Raw genomic sequence first — 12500 nt, forward strand, 5'->3', positions numbered from 1 at the left:
TTCCTCTGAGAAATAAGAACCTATTAAGAAACTACATGTAATCAGCCTGAATTATGAAAAAATAGCCTAAAATATTAGAACCTGCTCAGCCTGAGCTCGAAAATTCTAGGTTCTTATGTGTGGGTCTTTACTGTATTTTGTAGGGTTACCAGTAGTAAATTTTACCCTGTTATACAAGCATGACAGTATGCCATGTTTCAGTTTCGCGGGCTTGGGGGACCCTTGAATTGTGTTCATCTTTTCATTACCAATCCAAATAAACTGAAAAACCAGCTAGTAAGGTAGAATATGTATGGTAGAATTTTACCATGTGAGTTAAAAGAAGGAAAGTTTACCCCATCAAATTGGCCTTCAAGAATTTCCTGGCAGATCTGTTCATTTGAGGCACCCATGTTTTCAACTTCTGTTTTAAGTTCAGCCACTTTTTGCCTTGCGCAGTTTTGAAGTTTGTTTCAAATCCTCCGCTGAGTTCTCTTTGACGTCAGTTCATATGACACTGGGGCACAACCAACTTGATTTTGAATAGAATTGTTTGCAGACAGGGGCTGTGGAACACTTTTGTTTACACTGGGTGACAGCCTGTGCATCCTTACATAACATGCACCACAGCACCTTAAACTGCTTATGAGGGCCACACAGCCAAACTTTTTTTCAAAAAAAGTTTTCTTAGCTTCAGGGAACAAATCATCTACTGACTTTGGGAGATATGTCCAGGTTTGACCCTAATTAGATGCACGCGGATTTCAATAAGCGTCACAAAGTGTCCCCTTGCTCTTCTCGCCAACTTCAACATCACTTGTGTCTCAGAATACAGACAATTTGTCACAAAGTGTCCCCCAAATGCTACTCTTTAAGTGAGGATTAGCTGCTGCATTTACCCAAAGCTAAAAATCACGCTGACCTTTACCCTTACCTTATTGTTGAAAATAGGTAGCAAATGCTTAGACTTAAAGGGACACTTTGTGTTGGATGTCAAAATTGGGCGTGTATCTAATTAGGGTCAAACCTGGACATAAGTGGACTTTGGTAGTGACTTTAAATGTTTTAGCTTGTACAGGGGAGTTGTGCATTTGGACGCTGAACATCAGAGGCGGATAGTGGTATTCCTACAGGCTTGACATTTTTCCTTTAACATCATTTATGGGACGAGATTCTTCCTTCCTTGTAGGTTTTTTACATATACTACAAGTAAGTACTGATGAAGACATTGTTTACAATCTCTGAGGCTCAGCTGGGACTAGTTCAATTCTTCACAAAGATCAAACCTTCAATAACTCCTTTTTTTTTAACTTTGATATAAGCTAGACTTAACTCTAGTGAATTGGAAAATGAAACATTTGTGGCAAATTTTATGATAAATTCAACTCAACAATCGAAATTGAAAGTTGACAATTGAAGCTAAGCTGAACACAATCTTAATGTGTAATTTTAAAGGGGGAACTGAAAAGGAAACACTTAAACACTGGGGGTCTCACGAACCTTTTTACGGAAGAAGTGTGCGGGAGATAAGCTGATAATCATCTCTAAAGGAACCTATCCACGAATACTCAATACCTTTCAAAAAAAAAGGACAAAATTACCTTTTGCAAGGTCTAGCGATAAAGTACACCGAGCTGTAACGACAACAGCAGTCCGAAAACGATCTGTAGGAAACCTCACTGAACCGTAACGCAAGTGACAGAAGCTGCTCCCACATCAACTTGACTACCTGTAACTCGAATATCAGATCACCGATCACAGACAAGGCAATGACAAAAGAACTGTTCACACTATTTTAATAGAAGTATAATAAGAATTCATCCTAGGTTTGCAACCTCAAGATAGTCCAAAAGCAAGTCTTGACCATAGTGTCTTGACACACTAATTCTAGACTGGATCTCTTATTAGCAGAGTCGGAGAACTCGAAATCTTACGGCAGAAAGATCTTTTCGAACAATTTGCGTACTGGTTATAACCTTGCAAGAAGGTTAAACTAAATACGATGAATTCACCGCTTCAAAACGTTTTTCAAAGCTTTACCGATCTTTCCGAAATGACTGAATGAAATACCTGTGTAAAATGGTTGGTTAATCGCTTGCACTCAACAAAACTTTTATGTGCTCTTCCACCTCGACACAATATGGCCGACGATACAAGTCCTTATCTGAAAGTAAGATGCGCGCAAGCTCTTATGGGATTTTTGGCCACTGGCGCGCTTTATTGCTCGATATTCAAAAAAATCTCGTCTTAATAATAAAGCTGCAGCTTGCCAATTAGACGGACTATTTATGCACTAAAAATGGTATAATTTATATTTCCTTTATTCAGTATAAAGAAAGAGATTATACTTGGCCTTTGTGCTACACTCTTTCAAGTGATAGATTCTTTAATTACTCAGTGATAAAAATTTCCAGCAGTAAGACCTTAGCAATATTAATGCTTCTGCTGTAGTCCGACAATGTTTACAACTTCTAGGCAGCTCACAACATGAAAAATCTCCAAAAAATGGACGCAGTCTTAATTTGTTCTTATTCAAAAGTAGATGTATCCAATCAGATGCCATGGAAATCTATCTTTGGCATTTGTGGGATTACCTACACACGTTTGAAAGTGTATATGTCAATTAATTACCAGTTGTCACTCTTTTGGCATCCTCGCAATAATGTGGTTTATGTTTTAGTTAATAGTTCATAATCACACAGATTAATATAGTTTTTGTTTTTTCCATGATGATTTTGTTGATAGACAAGAAAAAAGTTAATGGATCACCAAAAGTTGATGGACCAGTTAAAGGTTGTCCCAATACAGTCAACCCTTATCACACATGTGTGGAATATTGTCGGAAGCGATATGGAGAAAATGCTGTACCTCAACCACCAAAGGTGAGGGATAATTTGCCAATATTAATCAAAGACAATCAGTTATTTCTTGTTTGTCTCACGGTGATGTTTCGACTGCTACTACTGATCTTTATCAGACAATGAGATTACCTGGTTACACATTGCCTATAACACAGAATGCTTTTCCTGATACCATTATGCAGGTAAAACATCACATTTAGCGTCTCAAGTGACCTCTGTGAGACCAAGGAATTGTCCATTCTTAGACTGAGTAAAATCTGTTTATTGTCACTTCCGGGAGGAAAAGGGTTAATTAACTCATTGATTCCCAGGGGTTCCCCATTGATGAGTAATAACGTCTGGCGTTAGACAGAGTAAAATATCAAGCGTGGCCGGTTTAGGCCGGTTTGGACGTTAAAGGTTAAAGGGGACACTGAATCACCCCTTAATGACAATTAAAATAGTCTGTCTTTCTTAGGAAGGTAAGGGTTATAGAAAGGTTGTTAAATCCAGTTACATACTGTAAGGACAACATTTAGATCTTGTGTAGGCAGGTCCTTCTGTTCAATTATATTTTGATCTCATCTGCTTGTACAATTCATGTATAAAGGACTGGTTTTACATCAGCCTAATTTTGAACAGCAAGCATCTACTGGATCTAAAAGTTATCTACGTTACGAAGTTTAGTAGATAATGGTTTTCTATGCGTTATGCTATGCATGTTTTGCATAAATTTATGTCTTTGTTCTTACAAATTCTCATGCTATTATTTTAGCATTGTTATATGGTTGTATAAAAGCAGTTATGCTTTCAGTTTGTCACTCTAGCTCCAAAGTAATCCAGGCAGTTTACTTTATTTTATTATTATTTTTTTTTATTTTCATTTAATTTTTCGTTTACAGTGCTGGCAGTTTGGCCATTTGGCAAATAATTGCCTGAAGAATAAGTCATCTTCGCGTTGACTAGAGCGCGTTGACTAGAGTGCGTTGACTAGAGCGCGTTGACAATGCAAGTTTCATCGAGGATCTTTATGGAGATTCTGATTTTGTTTATACCGGGCTCAATGAGCATAAGGCTGAATTTTCTTGTGGCGAAGCACGTGGTAAAGTTAAAGGTGGTTTATTTCGTTGCCGTTCTTTTTGGGAGGACTGTCTTGCGGCATCGCCATTTGTTTCCAGTATTGTGAATGAAGGTTACTCGCTGCCTTTTGCACAGTTGCCTCCCGCCTTTTTTCTTAGGAACAATCACTCAGCATTTCGAAACTTCATTTCGTCGGAGCAGCCATCCTTGAGCTTTTGGAACAGGGTTTAATCATCGAAGTTAATTCCCCGCCGCATTGCGTCAACCCTTTATCAGTAGCCGAAGGAAAGAAGCTACGCTTAGTTCTTGATCTGTGTGAGGTCAACAGTTATTTAGTCAAATGTAATTTTCGTTACGAAGATCTTCGATCCCTAGCCGAGGTGTTCCAGAAGGGATTCTGGTTTTTTACATGGGACCTAAAATCAGGGTATCACTACGTGGACATCTTCCCCCCGCATCGACAATTTCTGGGTTTCTCATGGTCAATTGCCGGTTCTACATGATATTTTCTGTTTCTCAGTACTTCCGTTCGGGCTTAGCTCCGCTTGCTATTGTTTTACGAAGCTTTTACGTCCATTAGTTAAGAGGTGGCGTTCAATGTCACATAACTGTTTTGTCTATTTAGAGGATGGCATTTCCGGAAGTCCTAGGCCGTAGCCAGTGTGAGGCAAACGGAGGCACTTGCCTCAGTCATTTTTAGTGATTTTTTTTTTAAATAAAGCGTGATTCTAGTGTTGTCTTTAAAATGTAATTCTCATAAACATCTAAAATACCTAGGAAGAGAATTTAACCATGGACATTGCCTCAGTCATAATTTTTTTTTTTCGGCTACAGCCCTGAAGTCTTAATTACATCTCCGCTAGGGCTGCTAGTAGTATCCAGCGAAGTGACCTGGCTTCGGCAGGCTTTGTTACTGGGAGCCTGTTCAAATCGGAGAATGGCTAGGTTTTTTGATAAACACTATTCGGCTCACTTTCCAGATTCCTCCGAAGAAACTTGAGAAGCTCATAAGTTCGCAGGGGTGCAGGGGTGGCGCAGTGATGAGAGCACTCGCCTCCGGCAAAAACACATTCAGCAATCAGTATCTTTACGGTTCCACTGCAAAATATTGAACCTCTGACATAAAAATATGCTTACCATTTTTCAGGATTTCTGTAAAAGTCCATGAAAAACGCGCTAAGAACACCAAATTTGCTCTTCGATGGACTTCACTTTCTTATTGCCTTGGGCGCCATATTGAAAACCTCGTTTTGAGAATGGATGACGTAAAATGAAATATAACCTGGTGAAATCACGAGACCTGGTGAATTTGGGTTCCTCCATATTATTACGTGAAGTTTGTGTCGCAACAACTTGCAGTTTATTTTTTGGCTGAAATCGGTAAGTACAGGGGCTTGTGTCTCGTATTTGGCTAAAGCAGTTATTCTCTTTTGGGTTTACTATATTAAGGACGTTCGCGCGAAAATGTTTCAACATTGATTTTTTTCTGAAACTTAAACCACTGTAAGATAATGAGTTAGTTATGTCAGAAATGTAAAAAAAATGGGGGGTCACCGACTTCGTTTTGGAGAGAACATGCCCGGAAAAACACCCAAAATGTGACAAAATCGGGCTTCGTTAGCGAATATTAGGCTAGTGTCTGTAAATCCAAATATATTGCGATAAATCTTTGAAGTGAAATCTTCTCTGCTAATTCAGTTTAAGTGGACTTATTAAGTGAATTTAGTCAACTGGTGAGGTTCCTTAAAGATCAAGTTCGCAGTTAGCGACTACAGTTTCACGCGCCTTGCAGCCGCAAGATGGCAGGATTTGATGTCCCGTGAGCAGAAATCTTGCAATTTTTTTAACTTCCCACATTGATTTTTTGTTCATTTTTGGACAACGTGGAGATAATTGTAAATAAAATCCGTTTGTGGAAAGAAAAATAGGGGTCACCGAACGCCCAAGAGCGTTAAATCCAGGCAAAGCTATAGCAATGGCCTTTTGCCCTATCGTTTCTCATTTTATGACTTACCCTGTAGCGCGCGCGCTCGTGTATGACGTGGCGTGTGCATTTGCGTGCGCAGTAAGGATGCACAGAAACAATTGGTGCGAACGTCCTTAAATGCGATGCAGAACTCCCTGCTTTTGTCAAAGATCCCGTGAAAAATCTCAGGTTTCGGGTACCGGTACTTGATCAAGTTAAAGCACCGTTGCCTAAATTTAAGCGGTTTGGTGTACTTTTCTTGACTCGCAGCTCGGGCTATTTTCTGATTTAAAGGAGAACGACTCATTAAACGCTCCGTATGGCTTATGAAGTTAGGTGATGTTGTTTATTTCAATTAAGTAAGAGGCCAAAATCACCGAAATTTTATCAGTGAATTGAAACGATATAATGAACTAGCTTTCCGTTTTCAAATGTCAGTCAGGTCGTGTGATCATTCCATTTAGCAATTTTAAACACTAGATTCTCGTCAGTATTTGGCGAGTCCAAGGGACGACCAAGCTGTAATTCGGTATTAATTATAAGTTATTTTTGGATTTAATGTGGTAGCTTAATTAGTTGTCTAAGTCTTAACTCAGAATTGATGTGTAAGTATGGTAAAGTACACGAATGTCATAATTTGACCTGTCTTTCATAAATTAAAATTGCTTAAACAGCCGGCTTTTGAATGCAAACTGAAAACCGACAAACAATCTTTATTTGATTAACATCCCCAAGACTTTGAGGTCAATGAAGCGTATTTACTGCAACATTGAATGATTATTGCTTTAGGGGCTGCTGAACATTGTGATTCGTAGTAACACTAGCAGCTGTGTAAAAACGTTTTAGGGCAGTAGCTATCCACATATTAAAAAAATTCATCAAGGGATATAAAGGAGCCTAATTTCTTTTCAGTGTCATTTTACTGTCATAAAATTTTGCTGGAATAACCTGCCTGTCATGTACGAACCAATGTAAAACCATGCTGCCCTTTTATAGACATATCAGATTGTCACTTGGACTGTGAAAAGCTTCCTCTATCTCATTCATGAAGGTGCGGTGGCGTTGTCGTCAGCATGCCCAATATTGAATCCCAGGGTTGCTTCTTCAAGACCTACAATGCTCTGACAACTTGTTGTTCCTTTAGACAAGAAGCTTTTCCCCATACTATCTCTCTCCACCCTGCTGTATAAATGGGTACCAGTGTCATGCTAGCAGAGTCACAATTTTGATTACCCCTTCCCCACCTGAGAGTAAGATTTATGGATTTTACTCTGGCTAACGCCAGACGATTTTACTTGCTGATTTGGGGATGTGTGAATGGGTTAAACCATGGACAAATTTAGGGTAGATACAATGTTGCATCTCATTTAGCTTTTGTCCAAAATTTGAAGGAAAAGGTCAGTCTTCTGTGTACATGTTTTACCATGAGCCTGCAAAATGCCAAAGGGCAAGTTTAGGATAGGCTAAACTTAAGATAGGCTTGACTTGACTAGACTTGGGGGGTAGGGGTGGAGCAGTGGTGAGAGCACTCGCCTCCCACCAATGTGGCCCGGGTTCGATTCCCGGTCCCGGCGTCATGTGTGGGTTGAGTTTGTTGTTGGTTCTCTCCTTGCTCTGAGATGTTTTTCTCGGGGTACTCCGGTTTTCCTCTCTCCTCTAGAACCAACACTACCAAATTCGAATTGAATCCGGAATGCACAGACACATATCCACGTGTTGAACGAGGTCCTAAGCGCTCTGAAGGTGTTCCATGAGTAAACAGATTCCTTTTTTTTTAAAGAATGATGTGTTGTAAAAGCAGCATGTGAATAAGTGATTAATAGCAGTGTTTTTTTTGCTGTTGTTATGTAGGTGTTGCTACCAATTATGGCCTCAAGAAAGAAGGGTTTTCTAAAAGTGATTATCTTGGGTGACAGTGGGTAAGTTGAACATACAATCTTGTCAAAATGGGCTCTGAAAATTTGTACTATTTCGTTTATATGAATGAAATAGAATCTTCAATAACGTCGAAAGGAGTGAATTATTGTTTGGAAGAAGAAGAGAAGGGGCTCCCTTGATAACAAAAACACTAGCCTCTTTTGCAAATAGTTAGTTCTTAGAGATTCCTGGGAAATTAAAGTACTTTGTTGCAACTAAAAACAAGCTGCCAAAATAATTAACAATTATTCCATGAGCGCACGTTGGATATGAGATGCTAAATAGCTAACGAGGCGCGTAGCGCCGAGTTGGCTATAACCAGTCTCATATCCAACAAGCGCGAATGGAATAATTGTTTTATTAAATTCCTTTAAACTCCAAAAGTTTAGAAAGTACGAAATGCGAGCGAAAAAAGCGAGCAAATCCGAGCGAAATCAAAAAACTTGATGAGAACCGATGCGATGTCGTGTAACACCTTATGGTCAGACAGACGCAGACTCATCACAAAAACATTTCTTACCTTTTCGCGTACTTCTAAACGTCGGAATTTAACCCAGCTGTCCAGAAAAACTTTTTTTTTGCTTTCTTCAGAGAGAAATTTCGCTTTCCGGCGAAAAAACTTTTAGCTTGGCAACACTTAGATCAATCATTTACCATATAAGGTCAAACCAAGGTATATGAGCTGATAACCGAGATTGAGTGAACCAATCAGAACACGAGAATTGCATTATCCCAGGTTGAGAATTTAATAATGGCAGTTAGTATCCACAAAGGTCTGGAACTACCCAGGATTGACTAGGAATTAACCACTAGCCAAATAGGCCACTGCAGGCTGCATTTGAATGCTTCAACTGCCTTTAAAATCATCTTCCACCCACTTTAACTTGATGAGAAAATTGCATCAGTTCACTACTAAGTTTTGGTGACAGTCATGATCTATGGTTTGAAGTACATGTACGAGTACAGCTTAAGTACATGGACAAGAACAGACTACTGGGAAAGCACTACAGTCAACTCCCCTTAACTTGAACCTTCAAGGGAAATTGAAGTGGGTTATCGGGAGTAAGGAGTTAAGCAGGAAGCCCATATGAAGATACAGGCACCGAAATTAAATGTACCCTAAACCACTGAAACCGGAACTTGACACTGTGTAATGCCAAGATCTTTCTATATAGGCATATCAAAAGAAAATCAGTATATGTAGTAACCAAACAACTTTGCAAACTAAGCTGAGGGCGAACATACTTCTTGGAAAAAAATGTTTATCGTAGCTGTGCATGAATACCATAAAATTATGTATAAAGATAATTGAGGAAACCATTGATCAGCGAGAAACAAGGATTTGAAAATATCCTCGTTGGCATGGTTTTTTCTTGCATGTGGGGGAAACATCCTTGTTGGAGTTACACTGGCTGCAGTTGAGAAGTGAAGATCCTGTTGCAGTTGCAATAAACCAGTTGTAACTAAGTTACCTGGCCTAAGAATGGAAGCGACGCTGCCCGTGACCCTGTTTTGATACAAACCTCTGCCCTTTTCTAATGTTAATGTAGACTAATTAGAATTACAACAATACAATTTACATGATAAAAGCAGTGAGGTCTGTGTCAATACAAGGTCACTGGCAGCATCTCAGCCTTTCATAGGCTAGGTCATAGAGCACTTCTCATAAAAGAAATGATCCACCACAATGTGAATTAATCTTGAAAATCAATGCAGCTTCATGTTCTTTTTACCCAATACCATGCAGTTTATACTTCAGGCATACTGTAGCTGCACCCTCAATCAGATTAATAAAAGTATGGTGCTTAGTGTTGCGATACATGTACAGGTTTGCTGTCCTGGGTATGTACATTTGAAAAATCTTGCTTCCAAACCTATTGGACATGCTGAGGACAGAAATTATCCTCCAATCTAAGTCTCCCCATTGACTTGATAAGAACTCACCAACACCCAACTTTGACAAAAACTGGCTTTTAAAATGTGCAGAAGCATTACTTTTTAACACATGCGATTGTTAGATAAAGGTTATTCATACTGTTGTATTTTTGATTTACATGTATCATGATCACTTCAAAGCAATTAACACCCACCCTCCACTGCCCCAGTTTTAAGGAGCCCAAGACCTCGATAGTGGGGCTAGGGTGCAGTCATATGTCTCTGTTGTAAACTAATCAACTACTTGTTCTTCTATTTCAGGGTTGGGAAAACATCACTCATGAACCAGTATGTCAACAAAAAATTTAGTAACCAATACAAAGCGACAGTTGGAGCAGATTTCTTGACAAAAGAAGTGATGGTCTATGACAGGCTTGTAACTATGCAGGTAAAATAATTATGAATTCCTTGTCTAGTTGGTTTTTGGATCAATTCTCATTAATTAAAAACAGCTAGGTTCACTGAAGTCTCCATTAATTAACCCTTTTTACTCCCAGTGGCCACTTAGAGATGTTACTTTAGTCAGTAAAGCAATTGAGAATGGAATTGTGCTGCAAATTTAAGGTGTCTAGAGTTTACTTCTGCATATAAGTTTAACCACAAAAGATTTTAATTAAATTTTGTTGCTAATTTTGGCATCATGAATAATTTATCAGCACCCTGTACAAACAATTTTCCTTCTTTTGCCAGATATGGGACACAGCAGGACAAGAGAGATTTAGAAGTTTGGGTGTAGCATTTTATCAGGGAGCTAACTGCTGTGTGTTGGTATTTGATGTAACACAGCCCAGTACATTCAAGACATTAGACAGCTGGAGAGATGAGTTCCTTATCCAAGCAAGTCCACGAGACCCAGAGAGTTTCCCTTTTGTTGTTTTAGGAAATAAGATTGATTTGGAAAACAGAGCGGTGAGCTTCTTTTACGTGATAGTTAATTCATCAGATAAAGTAACACAAAAAAGCTGAGGAGGTTGGTTACATTGTCTCTCTTGTTTGATTCAGAGCCTGACTTGGACTTCTGTTCATAGCCTCTGAAGCTGTCTTGTCAGTTTTGAAGGGTTCCAGTTAGTATTGACGCCACCGATAAAGCCCCAAAGCCACAAAAGAAATGCGACAGGAGAAACAGTTCCCCTTTCTTAGACCATGTGCGAGTCAGAAATTTTGTAGTTCCTGAGGTTGTAACTGTGCCTTTCCTTTTCTTTAAATAGTAGTTGTGTTCTATCTCTATTGGAAATAAGCATATATATATAGTTGCCCCTTGATCTATCAAGTTCTTTCTTAGCTTTGGTATCTCTTCTTTGTCTCCCTTGGGAGACCTTGGAACTCTAAGAGACTCAGGTTTGGTCAATTCTGATCTCGGTGGCTATTTTAGCTTTTTGCTGGTAATAATTATTGCCATTCTATTTCACTTTGATTGTTCATGTTAGTGGAGTCAGAATCAACCATTTGAACCACAGGGTCCAGAGGAGATATGTTTGTCGTTAGAACATCAAAACCCGTCGAAAACATCTGAAATAATGGGTTATTTTGATCACGTTGACGATCGCGTTGTCGATCGCGTTACAGTCTCGTTACACATTCTGTATACCGCAAACCAAGAGACTGAGGGCTCGCAAGATCGGCCTACAGTATAAAATACGGAAAGGGAGGAAACTAATTTGGGGCCGATTTTCGAATCCCTGAAACTCAAATGGAATTGAATTAAATTGCCTGATTTTACTAACGTGATCTAGAATTGTTATGTATTTGCCAAATACTGTAGGAAAACGGCATAAGAAAGCGTTCAAATTCATTTTCGGCGACCGAAATTTACGGCTTCGAGAGAGAGCTTTCGTTCGGTGTGCACTGCAACATATGGTGACGGAAATGACGCGGTAAAGTAAATGTGCGCAAGATCGGAAGTAATTTTAAGATGCCCGAAGTTCGAAAACACCAACGGTTTCTTTTGCAACTTTTCGACTGTTGACGTGTACAACAAATGTCCAGTCTTTAAAGATCTTTACTTCAGTCAAAACTCGGCTGCCTTCGCATAGATCTTGTGACTGGACTTTTATCCACTCAAAGAAATCGTCGCTAGAGCTAGATAAGAGCCAATCGAATTCTTTTGTGAAAGCTGGCAAGTCTTCCCATTTAACACGGTCTTCATCCAATCTTGAGGTTTTTGAAAGTGGGTACTGCCATACTCGGCCACCGTTAACTCTTCGCTGGACTCTACTCCCCTGTGGAAAGGCCTCCTTTAAAATAATCCCCAGTTTTTTGACTTGCAATGGAAAATTTTCCTTTTCGGAGCTGTTATTTACATAGTCGTCGAGTATTTCTTGTACGGAGATAAAGTTTTGTTCGTCTCTTCGATAATTCATTGAAAGCCTGCAGGTAAAATAGTCAAGTTCGATCAGGGAAAAATCAAACACGGTAATTTGTGGCTCACGTTCCAAAGCCAACTGGTCAGATATCTTACCATTTAGAAACAAACACGTGTTTTTCTCTGTTCGATACTTTGGATCTCTTCTCGTCCGGCTGCTTTTCGTGCAACCGAACGGGTCTTTTCCAGGGAGAAGCCGCCATTATTTTAAAACTCCCTCCACAGCTGATGTTTTGATTTTCGAATTAGTAACGGTCTGTTGCTTTTGCGTTTCCGGTCCCAATTCACTTCCGTCACCAAGTGCTGCGGTTCACATCGAACGAAGTCACTTGGTACAAGTTTCCTCCCTTTCCGTATTTTATACTGTAAGCCGATCTTGCGAGCCCTCAGTCTCTTGGTTTGCGGTATACAGAATGTGTAA

General features: G+C 39.4%; 1 protein-coding gene across 1 annotated transcript in view; it reads left to right on the forward strand.

Annotated features, from left to right (window-relative positions):
- The window catches only part of LOC138055801 (uncharacterized), a 32792-nt gene that overhangs the window by 11824 nt on the left and 8468 nt on the right, over window positions 1–12500 (forward strand). Inside the window, exons 2-5 of the mRNA XM_068901672.1 lie at window positions 2725–2861; window positions 7717–7784; window positions 9979–10105; window positions 10408–10626. Of these exons, the coding sequence (XP_068757773.1) occupies window positions 2725–2861; window positions 7717–7784; window positions 9979–10105; window positions 10408–10626 (551 nt within the window). The remainder of the gene's footprint in view (window positions 1–2724; window positions 2862–7716; window positions 7785–9978; window positions 10106–10407; window positions 10627–12500) is intronic.

The sequence above is a fragment of the Montipora capricornis genome, chromosome 7 (assembly GCF_036669925.1).
Source record: "Montipora capricornis isolate CH-2021 chromosome 7, ASM3666992v2, whole genome shotgun sequence".
Lineage (NCBI taxonomy): Eukaryota > Metazoa > Cnidaria > Anthozoa > Scleractinia > Acroporidae > Montipora > Montipora capricornis.